This window comes from Arvicola amphibius, chromosome 12, assembly GCF_903992535.2.
Source record: "Arvicola amphibius chromosome 12, mArvAmp1.2, whole genome shotgun sequence".
Classification (NCBI taxonomy): domain Eukaryota; kingdom Metazoa; phylum Chordata; class Mammalia; order Rodentia; family Cricetidae; genus Arvicola; species Arvicola amphibius.
Genome location: NC_052058.2, coordinates 137,914,342 through 137,927,795, shown reverse-complemented (window position 1 = coordinate 137,927,795; position 13,454 = coordinate 137,914,342). Strand labels below are relative to the sequence as shown.

General features: G+C 45.6%; 2 protein-coding genes across 5 annotated transcripts in view; both read right to left on the bottom strand.

Moving 5' to 3' along the window:
• Positions 1–421: 421 nt before the first annotated feature.
• On the bottom strand, positions 422–10,092 carry Tm2d3 (TM2 domain containing 3). Of its 4 annotated transcripts, none has more exons than XM_038314062.2 (6): positions 9,971–10,086; positions 9,648–9,740; positions 8,282–8,466; positions 4,844–5,018; positions 3,654–3,729; positions 422–737 (listed from the first exon to the last, which is right to left on the bottom strand). In XM_038314062.2, the coding sequence occupies exons 1-6, from the start codon at positions 10,059–10,061 to the stop codon at positions 572–574; spliced, it is 786 nt and encodes a 261-aa protein (XP_038169990.1). In that variant the 5' UTR covers positions 10,062–10,086; the 3' UTR covers positions 422–571. The 4 variants fall into 4 exon arrangements, with proteins under 4 accessions (XP_038169990.1, XP_038169991.1, XP_038169992.1 ...); XM_038314063.2 differs by having other exon boundaries at positions 8,282–8,439; XM_038314064.2 differs by lacking the exon at positions 9,648–9,740 and having other exon boundaries at positions 9,971–10,092.
• Positions 10,093–11,450: 1,358 nt separating this feature from the next.
• Tars3 (threonyl-tRNA synthetase 3) overlaps positions 11,451–13,454 on the bottom strand; it is a 47,296-nt gene continuing 45,292 nt past the window's right edge. Inside the window, exon 19 of the mRNA XM_038314214.1 lies at positions 11,451–12,301. Within this exon, the coding sequence (XP_038170142.1) occupies positions 12,153–12,301 (149 nt within the window). The 3' untranslated portion in view covers positions 11,451–12,152. The remainder of the gene's footprint in view (positions 12,302–13,454) is intronic.

The following is a 13,454-nucleotide window of genomic DNA, read 5'->3' as shown; positions in this document are numbered from 1 at the left end:
GCTGTTCTGGATATAAAGCGGTCTGCATTTTCATTGATTTTTCAGGACTTCTGCAACTGTTCATGCTGCTGACAGAACCCAACATGACCAGCTCAGCAGAACTATTTCTCTGCGGACAGGTCACACTGGATGGCGCTCCACGCGTGACTTACGGATGATGGGCGTCTGTGGGAATATCTTTAGCTGACAGAGTAACCCGCCCATCCCTGATGGCTGAAGCTGAAGGACCTGAGGGTGGCAGATAATGGGAAACGGCAGGACTCAGACAGGACTTTCAACAGGGATTGTCCCCATTTTGTTTTTCTGGCTTTAATATTAAGGTTCTCTTTTTTTCTTTTTTTTTAATTCACAGAAACAAAAGAAAAAAAGAAAAAAAAAGGGATTTCAGGCAAATAAAAAAATAGACTCTAGGTAGTCGAGGTTCAGTGTTCCATTTCTTTATTTTACCTTCATCAAGGCAAGCCAAGTACAGATGCTGTACATTAAAAACATAAATACACCTCTCACACCACGTCCATTTCCACACAAAGGACTTGTCCTGTCTGCTGCTCTCTGAAGTACGTAACCACAGTTAAATGTACAAAGAGCCATCCGCCGGTCCCACATAGCCAACTCCAATCAGCAGAACATCGATTAGCGTCCATATCCCCAGGCCACCGAAGCTGAAGAGCTTGCCGAGGCCCTCACGCCACTGGCCCAGGTAGAAGCGATCCGCTCCGAATCCCCCAAGGGTGACGCTGCAGAGAGAAACAGAGCGGTCCCGACTCCGCAGGTGCTGTCGGGAGTTAGCACCACGGCGGGAAAGGGTCCCAGAGGATCTCCCTCGTGATTATACATTTACAACACCAAACAATCACGGACAAGAAGGCAAAAATAAACAAAGAATTCAGCATGTGTGACACCCTGGGCTCGATTCTTGGTAGCAGGGAACATTAGGAAACACAATTTTTAGCTCTACTGAAAGCCAGCGTTTCCTCACTGCGGGGCCCCAGCTTGCTGTGCTGGAGTGGAGTCAGAAACTGAGTCTCAGGCTCCTGACACACCTGGCAGACCCAGATCAATCACCTGATCTTAGTTACTTCTCCCTAGAGAGGGATTCTTAAAGTTCCTTTACATTCTAAGATCTAACAAGCTGGAATACAAGGGAAAGGCTCAAGCATACGTAACAGTGCAAAGGGTGGGGGCATGGACTAGCTCCAGCAGGCACCCACCCATGGCCAACTCTGCTGGGGTCCAAACCCTCCCCCAGTGCAGAGCAGCCTGTATCCAAAGGAAGGTTCTGCATCTCAGTCAAATGAATGGAATACATAAGAAAAAAGCCTGCATCTGTACTGAGCAAGCACAACATTTTCCTGTCACTACTCCCTAAACCACAAACGACAGCATTTACACTGGATGGCATGGGCCATCTAAAGATGGGAGGTGAAGGCATGGGATGTGCACGGGTCTGTGCAAGCACTATACTGCTTGATAAAAGGGACCTGGAGTGCCCATGACTTTGGTATCTGAGGGGCCGAGGAACCAAGAGCATTCTGGAGCAAAACTGCAGACATCTTGTCTTCGGGGTGAACATTCTGAATAGCCTAGGCTGAGCTGTGACAAAAGGTGTTCACAATTCCAGTCAGCTGTTCAGTGCAGCGAGTGGTGTAAATGCTGACAGCCGAAGGGATCCCAGGAGACGGTGTCATGGGAATGCTATCCTTGCAATCTTTCTGTAAGACCACACTACTTTAAATTAAGATGAGATATGGTTTGTTGTTTTACCAGGCTGGGTGGCTCACACCTGTAACCCCAGTGCTTGGAGGCTGAGATAGGATCACTGTGAGGTTGAGGCTTGTCTGGATGACATCGTAAGTTCCAGGCCAGCCAGAACTAGGTGGTAGGAACCTATCTCAAAAAGCAAAATCAACGAACAGAGCAATTTGAAAGTCAGCCGTGAGTTTTAATTTCAGCCGCTGCAGATAAAGCCGATGGACAGCCAGTTACTGGATCGTACTTGTGTTTCTGAGTTCCACCATGGATTCTTCTTTTAGTTTTCAATTATCCCTTTTCCAGACAGGGTCCTTCTCTTTCCTCAGCCTAGATCCTAACACAGAGGCACTGTTGCCACCAAGGGGGACCTTCGGCAACATCTGCAGAGATTCTGACTACCAGAACTGACAGTTAGTGGTAGGAGATCAGGAGGCAGCAGGCATCCCAGTAGGCACAGGACAGCCCCAAGACAAAGAATTTGGCCCAAAATGTCAACAGTAGACGGAAGGGGAACCCTGCCCAGCGTCACACACTACAGGCCTTGGCGTCTTGAGCCTAAGACTTCAGATGTTCAGGGTCTAACTTTCCAACATCTTTCATTGAAGTCCTCCTGGTTTCTCCCTCCGTGGGAAGAGCCAGTACACTTCTTTTAGACACTGTTGAAAGCTTAATAATACACAAGTGTATTTCCTTTCCTTCTGTGCGTGCAGTGTGTGGTATGTGTGTGCAGAGCAGGGCTAGGGGTTCACCTGAGCTGCCTTTTCTCTTATTAATCACCTAATCCCTGACTATAGGCGGGGCGACCAGGCAGGAAGTAGAGGTGGGGTGATGAGAATTCTGGGAAGAGGAAAGAATCAGTCTACAGTCATCACCCAGACACAGAGCAAGCAAGATGTCACTGCCTTGCTGAAAAAGGTACCAAGCCACATGGCTAACACAGACAAGAATTATGGGCTAATATAAGTTATAAGAGTTAATAAGAAGCCTGAGCTAATAGGCCAACCAGTTTATAATTAATGTAGACCCCTGTGTATTTCTTTGGGACTGAATGACTGCAGAACCAGGTGGGACAGAAACCTCGGTCAACACCTGACTGCACCCAAAGCTCACCCAGCCCCTGGGAACCACTGGACCCAGCATGCACTGCTGCAGTGGCTACTGGGATCTGAACTCAGGCTCTCATGCCTGTGCAGCAAGTACTCCACACACTGAATCATCCATCTCTCCCTAATATCCACTCATTTTTATGCAAGAGTTATAGGTATACAATTGTCTAGACAGCAAAATTATAGGTAATTTAAAATCTTTTTTGGGGGGCAACTAGATGGCTTAGTAGGTACAGGTGCTTGCATCAAAAGCCTAGTCCCTTGTCTAATCCCTAGAACCCAAGCAGAAGGGGAAGGAGAGAATCAACTCCACAGGATTATCTGCTGGCCTCCACATTTATGCTGGGCAACACTCATACCCACTTATTCATGTACACATACACACACACAGCAAAACAAAAATGTTCAAATTAAAACTTTTTCCTTTATTTTTCTAGTTTTCAGTTTGGGCACACTTCTACTGTCTATAGTAAATCACTGACAATATGCATTACAGACTTGTATCAAACAGTCTGCAGCATTTTAGGGACTCATGTGGCTGCAGGCTGTGAAACCCTGGCTGTCTCTAAGAGCGTGTAACAGTGGTTCCAGCAAGTCACATGGTGGGGGGGCAGCTAACGCTACTCAATTCCACAGAGCTCCATCTACTGTTCCACTCTTGTCTCTTAGCATCTACCTAAGTAGTAAGTGGGAGGCTCAGGAGAAGACCAGACTGGTTGAGTATAATGTTTAGAAGATTCCATGAACCCCAAGGACACCCTAGGAGCATTTAAACTCAGCAGGACCAAAGCGTACCTCAGAGCCAGAGCAGTTGACCACTTATAGCCTCCGGTCCAGTTGCAATACAGCAGTTTGGGGAAAGTCCGGTTACCTTACACAACAAAAACAAAACAAACCATGGGTACATAAAATACCACTCTCACAGAGACTTACTTATGAACCCTGGTCTTGTAATTTAGAATATGAAAGAAGTTAAAATCTTTTTATAAAAACATTTACTATGTCAAACAACATAACGACATAAAACTAAATTCTTACCATTTAGTGAAAAAATGCAGTGCCTATATTAGTTAACTTAGAGCTAACCATGTGGAGATAAATATAAAACTGAATCCACCTTAAATCATCTACCAAATGAATTCCAGAAGGATCATAGACCTAAACATGAAAAGTCAAACTTGGTTTTTAAAAGAAAATGCCTTTGTCTTTATGAACCCAGAATAGAAAAACAACACAGGCTGAAGGGGCTGGTTCTGAAAGGACCCCCCACTCTGACTCAAGTGCATTTTAGAAGTTCTGTCTGGGAGGGCTGGAGCGCCAGCTCCAGGGATAAAGTGCATGCGTGCAAGCATGGGAACCAGGGTTTGCATCTCCAGAGCTCACGGACAAGCTGCGCGGGCACACAATCCTAGCACTGAGGAGTCAGGGACAGGAAAGGCCCGGGTCAGCTGACGAGTGAGAGCTGGGATTGGTGCACTCTGCACAGAGTGGAGAGCATCAAGGAAGGCATACAATACCAATTCCAGACCTCCACGTGCCCCCACCCCAACACACACACACCAACAATGTTCTGTTCGTCATCAAAGATCTTCCAAAGAAAATGGAGTTCTCAACCCGGGAAAGGACCTTAGGGCTACAGAGGGTTGCTATAAGCAATGTAAATTAACCTAGCAACTGTTAGTAGAATCCAGCAGATACTAGATAAGAGCTGAGTTATCAAGAACAGCGTGTGCTACCCATTACTGGGAAGTTAATGAAGGCAGTCATTCTGGAAGACAAGGTTACGGGGCAGACAGTTTCCTGAAAGGAAGCAGGGTGTAAGTTCAGAAGATGAGTCACCTCTGCGAAGACGGAGCAGGGGAGAACCTGCTACCTCAGATGGGTAACAGTCCATCTGCACTGACCGGCAGCTAATCCCCGTGAGCTTCAATTTGTCTTAGACCTGAGAAAGCTTGCTTACAGTTCCCTCGGACTCTGCTCCTTACCCAAGCAATGAATGTGGTCTCGCACCGTGCAGTTGGCAAGATAGCGCTGCCGAGGACAGGCCACTGTCATGCAGCTGGTGGAATTGGTACACTCATAGTCTGTTTCGGGAAGCTGCCAGCAAAACCTGCAAGTCATGTTGACGATGAAGTTCCTCTGGGGTTTGAGGTCTTGATCCTAAGGACCGGAGCACAAAGTGAATCTGTTACAATATGGGGCTGTTAGAACATCAACAGACCACAGTCACATGACACCAAATTTCTAAAACATTTATATTTAGGACCTAGCAGTAAGTGAAGGAAGCAGGTTAAGTAGCATGGGGGGATCTATACAGTTTACTTAAAGGAGAATGGCTATGGACTGGGTGTGATGGTGCACATGTTTTGCATGTTTTTAACCCTAGCACTTAGGAGGCAGAGGCAGTGGATCTTTGTGAGTTCAAGGCCAGCCTGGTCTACAGAGTGAATTCCAGGACAACCAGAGTTACATAGTGAGACCCTCCCTCTTCAAAACAAAACAAAACAAAAACAATAAAAGAAAGAAAGAAAAAGGGAAAACCCCTTTTAACCCCAACACCTCAGAGGCAGAGGCAGAGGCAAGCAGGTCTGAGTTTAAGGCCAGCCTGGTCTATGTAGTGAGTTCTAATACAACTAAGGCTACACAGAGAAACCCTGTCTCAAAAACCAGAAAGAGTTATTTCAGGGTGGTGTTTCATCACTTTTGTTAACTTTTAAATAATGTATATTCATATTTTTATAATATGTAAGAGTCTGAAGACATGGCTCAGTGGTTAAGAATGACTGCAGACAGGGTCCCAATGCTGAGAGCGGGGAGTGGACGGCTCCACCCCTAACCAAGAAACTATCTGCAACTGGTACCCATCTTCAAAGGAAAAATCACTCCTCTCCAACGCATCTCCTTGGGTACATTAATTACACTGCAGGGTAGGTTCCATGTCCAGGAGTAGATGTTGGCCAACACAAAACCACAAAACAGACTCAATGGTATTTTTGTAGACTTTTTGTCTCAGATAGCTTTGTTTGGACATTTTTCGTCTTATTGGTCTTTTGTTTGTATATTCTGGTTTCTAATTTTGTATGTGTGCATTGTGTGTGTGCATGTGTGTGTGTGCGCACGCTATGCGTGCACGTGTGCGTAGTTTCTTGAGTTTCTGTTTGCTTGCTTTTTAAAGAGAGAAAAACGGGTGTGGAGTTGGGCAGGCACAAAGTTGGGAAGAATCCAGGAGAGAGTATGATCAGAATATATTGTAAGAAAAGTGTTTTTCTTTTTCCAATTAAAAAAGACCCCCCCACGCCCCCCAAAAAGAACACTGACTATTCTTCCAGAGAACCCAGGTTTCATTCCCAGAACCCACATGGCGGCTCACAACCATCTCTAACTCCAGTTCTAGAGGATTCCTCGCCTTCTTCTGGCCTCCAAGGGCATCTGGGGCATGTGGCTGCACAGATATGCATGCAAGCAAAACACCCATACGCTGAAAAAATATTGAAGAAAGAAAGAGGAGGAGGAAGAAGAGAATGAGGAGGAGGGGGAAGAGAAAGAGGAGGAGGAAGAGCAAGAGGACAAGGAGGAGCAAGAGGAGGAGGAGGTGTGTGCTTTCTATCATACTTCAGCACCTCAGGCTCAGAAGAAACACAACACGGGAGCTTTGGGTGACTGCCACCATGTGGCTCTCAGGTGAACTGCATTCTGCTGGACGTGTCAAGTGCTCATGGAGCATGTAACAACCCCAGAAAGCCTGAGTCAGGAGAGAGTGAGGACATCTTAGCACTGAGGCGGGGCCATCTGCTTTGCTTACGTAAGGACCAGCCTGGGGCTGGAGCTCGGTGTCACCTGATCTTTCCATTTTCCTGGAAAGTTTGCCCAGTGAGCTACCAGGTATGCCATGCATCTACTCAACCCATCTCTACACCACCAAGAAAGAGACCGGATAGAAAGAAGAAAAACGTACAAGAACATAGGAAGGGAATGAAGCCCCTCGCTCTGAGATCTAGTTTATGTTTCCTGCAGGCTGGTAGTTAAAAATGTCAAGTCAACTCATAAAAACGAAACTGTCCACAGAGGCAAAGACAAGGCCAGTGCTCACTCCCGGCCAGAATGTCTGGAGCCTTGGCTGTACCTGTATTAGGGCTCCTCTTCCATCCCCAGCCCTAAACAGCACCTTCCACGAGACCACTGCATTTCATTTCTAAGGCTGTGCTTTAGGAAAACTAAGTAAACCGGGTCATACTTTTCATACACAGGAGATCCTTTAAATCTTTTAAATTAGAGCCTTTAAATAGCATAACTTAGAAAGTTACAGCCACTGTGAAGATACCTAAGAGCAACTCTTTAAGAAACCAGGAGCCTGACTTGGAGTATGCAGTGTCCTTTTCTTAAGTAACATAATCTCTCTCTCTCTCTCTCCCCCTCATTCTTAAGTCTAAAGTACACACATCACATATTTCTACTTTAATAAACTTGGCTTCACTCTGACTTGGCCTAGTCACGGATATGGCTTTATCTAAGTGGGAAGTCCCTAACAGGGCACTGGTCGCAGTACTATGCTGCATCCCCACTACTGACGAGACAGATCCCTTTGCAAGTTCACCTGTGGTAAAAAGACATTACCATCCCTCTGTACACTAGTTCTCACTGCACACTACACATGAGCTCGTGAAGGACTTAGGCTAGTAAACTAACACTCCCAATACCACAGAGCAACACTGCCTTCCAACAACACCCAGCCCGCCTGTTAACATAACCGAAACAGGGAAATCCGGTATAGAAGAAGTGGAAGGCTTTATTTATAATCATGTTTATTGCAGTGTGTGTGCTATGTATGTGTTCTTGTGTGTGTGCATACATATGTGCATCTGCATGTGGAAGACAGACTGACACCCGGTGTCTTCCCTGACAGTTCTCTACTGAACCCCGAGATCCGAATCCAGGTCCTTAGGTATGCAGAGCAACCGCTTTACCAACCAAGCCAACATCCAGTGCCAGTTCAGCTAGAAGGGACAGCCAGCCCTCGAGGTCCTGTGTCTGCCTCTCAGCGCTGGGATTATGGGTGCATACAGCCATTCCTAGATTTTTACAATGGTGGTAGGGACCCAAACTCCAGTCTTCGTCCTTGCACAACAAGTACCGTACCAACTGAGCTAGCTTCTCAGCCCAAGATCTTCACTTTTTGGAAAAAAAAAAATGGCAGTGGGTGAGGGATTGTTGAAGGCAGGGCCTCATGCATACTAAGGGTATGTTCTACCATTGAGATATACTCCTAGAACCAAATGCAAGATTTGAAAAATACCGTGCAGTGCAGTCACAAAAGACCATAATCAAATCATTTCTGGATATCCCCGGCCTGCGTCTGGCCAGTGTAAGCCACATTTTTAATGCTATACTCCACGCAGTTGGAATAAGGAAACTGCAATACTTACAACGCAGGTAACAGAAGGTTTCACTGTGCAGTCAAAACTGACAGGCTTCCCGTAAGTACAGGAGAAATTGGTCGCACAGTCTATACAGTCTGCAGGAAGGCGGCTACACAAACCATTGCTTGGACACTTCATCATGTAAGGGGGGATTTCAGTACTTTCTGTGAGGTGAGAGAGCATCTTATTCTCTAGGAATAGTGATGAGAAGAACAGCGAAAGACAGTGAGAGACCAATCATTAGCCAGGACACATGTACTGGAATTCAAACAGCACAGAGTTCGAGTCTAGGACACCCGCAATCTAGGAGGGGTTCTGTCACCAGCTAGTGAGGACCCGGTACCCTGGTTGGTGACATTAGTAAAAAGCACTCCATCCCTGCCTCCCAAGTGGCTATGAAAACGGAAAGGGCTCACTGATATACAATGCCGGCAAAGTGCTGGGTCCAAGTTTGACTCAACAGCTACAGGCACTGGGGAAAAACTAAAGCTTGGTCCAGGCAGAGTCTGTGCAAAATCCCAGAGGAAGTATTTGACAGAACCGGAATCAGAACACACATCTCTTCAAATGCAACCCGATATCCTTTTCATCAGAATTTACTGATAGAAAAATGAAGCCACTGACACTCAATTCTAGAAAATACTGTTACATGTACGCCCAAATAAGAATCGCTGAAATACCTCTGCCAGCTTCAAGTCTGAGTCACTGAAATAATGGAACTCCAAAGAGAAGAACCTACAGAGCCAGCATCCATTTAGCAAAACAGAAACACTTGAAAACTGGCCTAAAGTGGTCAATTCTATAAAATTATCATTACCCCAGTGTTCCTACCTCCATGTGACCGGCTGGTTCAAATCACAAAACTGAAATGGCCATAGGTCCGGCTATTTACAGTGGCTGCCGGAGAAACTGAGGAAACAAAGGCCCTAAGGGGGTAACTTCCTCAAGCTCCTGATAGCACGACCCCAAGTTTATAACCACGGATTTCTCCTGCCCTTCTAATCGCTGTGAATTGCACAGCATTAAGGAGGCATTGTAGACTTTTTTATTCAAGGGAAAACAACAGTGGTCAGGAATTGGGAGATAACAATAGGCAATAGTAAATAAATAATAGGCAGTAATAAATAAACGGAAATGAGGAGTGTGGGGCTGGATTAAGAGGTGAGTCAGGCTTCCAAAAGGAATCAAACATCAAACCTGTCTAACTGAAAGCGGCTGTCTGCCCTTAACTTACATATCTAAACAACAACACATCAAATAGCCAAAACCAAAAGGTGACTTCGTAAAGAAATGCTTATCGGAAACAAAGAGAGTGGGGAAAACCTACTCCAGAGAATTATGCACATTCACTAGAATAGAAAGTGTCTAGTACCTGCTGCCCTGGGAACTACTGTGAATATGCTTGTTGGGCCCGGATCCTTTACTGCCTGAGCCAGCGGCTGCGAATGCTCTAAATTTAAGGATCCTACAATTAGAGAAACATGTTATCCTGGGATATGGTACCCTTGGTTTATGTGCTGAACAGGTAGGGGCTGCGCGGGGCACATTATGGTTCATGGAACGGAAACGACCGGGACGATTTGGGTTTTGGGTTGCCGCGGCCCGGAGGCTGTGGCGCCCGGTCGTCTGTCGCCGGCCTCCCGCGGCTCCTGGTGCCATCAGCTTGTCCGCTGCGGCCCCCGACCTTGAACTCACCGTCGCCCGACAGAACGTAGCACTGGGACAGGAGGAGCAGCACGCGGGACAGGAGGCGGACAGACCTCAGCGGCTCCGCCGCAGCCTCCATCTTGCCGGTGCGCGTGCGCACTTCCGGGCCAGTAGGCGGGGCTGGGGGGGTGCGCCGAAGGGGGCGGGGCGGGGCGTGGCCCGCAGGCGCATTGCTGCTGGGCTCCGCCTGCAGAATTTGCTGGGTCCCAACTTGGAAGTTGGGTAGCCAGCTGCTGGAGGTGGCTAGGAGCTGAGCCGCCCTCACACCCTTTGAGAAGACGTCCCTGTCTTTCCACTGGGAGTCTGAGAGAGGGCGGTGATGATGTTAACTCATTTTATTTCAGCTGATCCATGCAGCTAGGAAAGTAGCTCTAAGAGGGTCAGGTGGCTGGGGTCCCAGGCTCCAAGGGACCCAGGACTCCTGCGTTGGGTTTCACCCAGTCTAACTTTGGGAGGAACATGCGGTTCTTACAACAGTTCCTCCGAGACTGGGAAAAGCAGGTCAAGTCTCAGGGGTCTGGGACAAGAGCCAAGTGTGTGGGATTTTCCTGCAAGAGGAGAGTCCCGATGCTGCCCCATCAAGAGACCACCAACAGTGAGGAGAGGAGCTGCCCTTGGCGATCTGCATTGTTTCCATCACGCATATCTCAGGAAACATGCCGTTAATATGCCTCTCTTTCCTATGCCTGTATTTTGTTGACATGCACTTTGGGGTCCTCAAACTTCCCATTCCCCATCTGATAAGTGAAAAAGTACATGAAATGGTGTCTGGTATTCGACAAACCCGAAGTTAGCTTTAAAAATTATCAGTCTGCACTCTACATCGCCACACTGGTCTCATCCATGACACTAACTGATGGTTCATTCTTAGTGTTCCCAGGAAGTTCAATGACTACTATATCAAAGACAGATTCCTTTCTGCATCTAATCTGAATTCTGCAGCACCTACTGAAATAAATCCTTAACTAAATTCACTTTGGCATAAAGCTATTTTAATTAGGTTCCAAGACAGTAGAGTTTGGAACCAAATTAAGTCCTTTCAGTTAAAATCAGAATACGGGGGTGGAGGAATGATTCGGCAGTCAAGAGCACTGGCTGCTCTTACAGAAGACTTAGGTTCGATTCCCCGCACCCACACGTCAGCTCGCTACCACCCACAACTACAGTTCCAGGGACCTGGTACCTTCTCCTGGCCTCTGTAGTGCACAGACATACAGACAGACAAAACAGTCATACACACAAAATAATAAAAATAATTTTAAAAGTATCAGAAATACAGTCCAGGGGCACAGACAGGCAAATCTCTGTGAGTTCCAGACCAGCCAGGACTACATAGTTAAGACCCTGTCTTATTAAAAAATAAAAAAGTCAGCAATACACTTGATTCAGCAAAGCAGTGAAACACCCCCACGAAAGCAGTAATTCAACCCTAGGAAAGCAATGTAACACGGCACATACACTGCAGAGGTTCTCAAAACACTCATGTGATGCATTTTATTTGGAACTTTATTTTTTTCTAATAATAAGGAATTATGATTTAGAAGCATTAAAATTGCAGCTCTCAATCTACAATGCAAATAACAAATTCCACGAAATTTGAGGTCCATAGTCCTTTGCCACTAACACAATATTAGTGCTTCTCCTGTCATTGCTGGCTAAATGATGTAGTGATTCTGACTTTGGACATGAAGTTTCAGTGTGAACTTTAGTAAAATAGCCCTAAAAATACCTGAGACATGTGTATTAGAAAATAAGACCCCCTCCCATGGGCTTTTCTTTAAAGTCTATTTTTGTTGTTGGGTGAGAGGCGGTGGCTGCTGGGGACAGAGCCCAGGGCCTCATACATGCAAGGCAGATGCTTTAGTTATAAACTACAGCCCCCAGCCTGGAAGTGTGTCTTTTGAGAAAAAACAAAACTTTTGATAATTCTCACTAGTGTTTCCCTCTCTGAATGAATACCATTTTACCAGTGAGGTCTCTGAAGTTTTGATCTCTTTGAATTTCTCCAACTTCTCCTGTTTAGTCTCAGAACACAATGAATTAAAAAACTGTATATATCAAATAATCATTGTCCATTAGGTGAACTCATTAGTTGCCAGTGACCCCAAGGTTCTGAGACGTACTAATATCTTAAGTGGTTAGGAAAATGTAAAAGTACAAGGAACAGACTTCAAAAGTCTTCCTCAGCATTTAAAGTGCGTGATATTTTTAGGTTCTTCAATTTTTCAATGAGAGAAGCTATTGAAATTTCTCCATGAATTTTGTTGTCTCTTGTTCGAACATTTACTGCATTATTTATCTTTTCTTTTTCACCAACCACTGTAGAAAAGAAAGTGAAATAAACATTAATTTTAAAAATTAACGATTCTCCTACAGTTAACAGTCATTTGATACATGCCCGAGTTTCCCCTCAATATTACTTACTAAATTTCAGTCTAGTGAACATTAGGGCCTCCCTCAATAGTTAAGTGTCTTGAGGGGAGGGATGGTGTCTCAGCCCTTCTCCTGTCTACCTGAGGACACAAATGGGAAGGGAACTTTTACCGACATCTGATTCTTCCTACCCTATTTGATGACGCCAAGGAAACATCAAGTGGTTGGATCCAGGCCAGCCAACCAGAATTTTCTAGAATGTGGGGGAAAGCCTGCTCTCTCTAGTAACCCATACAGTGAGCAGATGCAGGAATATGTATTCAAGTTTCTTGCCACATAGAAAGAAGAAACGGTTAAGTGGAATTAAGAGGCTATTCCAGAGTATAAAGGATCAGAGCAAAACAGGAAACAGACATGGAGAGACATGGTCCTAGCGAGGGCTGAGTTCCTGGTCACTCTTTCAATAGCGTGGTTATTAATTCTACCTTTCTGGTCATTAGTCACTCTGGTACCTTTCCAATCTGATGATATGAGATTTATAATACAACAAAGATTCTTTCTACAAGGCAAACATTACCAGTGAACAACTGTTGGCAGAACAACTCTGACAACTCTGGGCACTTTTTTTTTCTTTCTGCTACACAACATTTTAGCTTTCAGGTCATATCCATACTATGCCTCCAGGCATAGCAATTTCAGTTTCTCTTGATATCATTGCTAATTTTCATTCATTTCTTTTTAAAGCCATATTTTTGGATTATAACCAAGTACATATCTCTGGGAATGCTATTTATTCATCTTTTCTTTTGATCATTTAAAATTTGGAGTCTTTTCTACACATAACTTAATTCAAGCTTTCTAATAAACCAGAAAACCAAGGGGAACATCTGGGCTTTGTGCTGGGGTCGGGTAGAAGCAGTGCAATTCCACTGGAGAAATAATCTGGATGTCTATCTCCATTTGGGCTTAAACGTTAACTGTCGTTAGCAACGCTGCACCAGGGACCCCACATGGAATGAGTGAAGCCACACCGGACTCCACGTGGAGCCAGTGATGCCACACCATGGGCTCGGTGTGGAGCCACAGGACACTTCCTGTG

What these genes read in the sequence shown, in the direction of transcription:
- Tm2d3 (XM_038314062.2), bottom strand. Translation starts at nt 10,061, where the DNA reads ATGGAGGCTGCGGCGGAGCCGCTGAGGTCTGTCCGCCTCCTGTCCCGC. An exon ending in AGTAGTTCCCAGGGCAGCAG is followed by an intron (nt 8,467 to 9,647) that starts GTACTAGACACT and finishes CACTATTCCTAG; the next exon opens with AGAATAAGATGCTCTCTCAC. An exon ending in TCAACTGCTCTGGCTCTGAG is followed by an intron (nt 738 to 3,653) that starts GTACGCTTTGGT and finishes TTCTCTCTGCAG; the next exon opens with CGTCACCCTTGGGGGATTCG.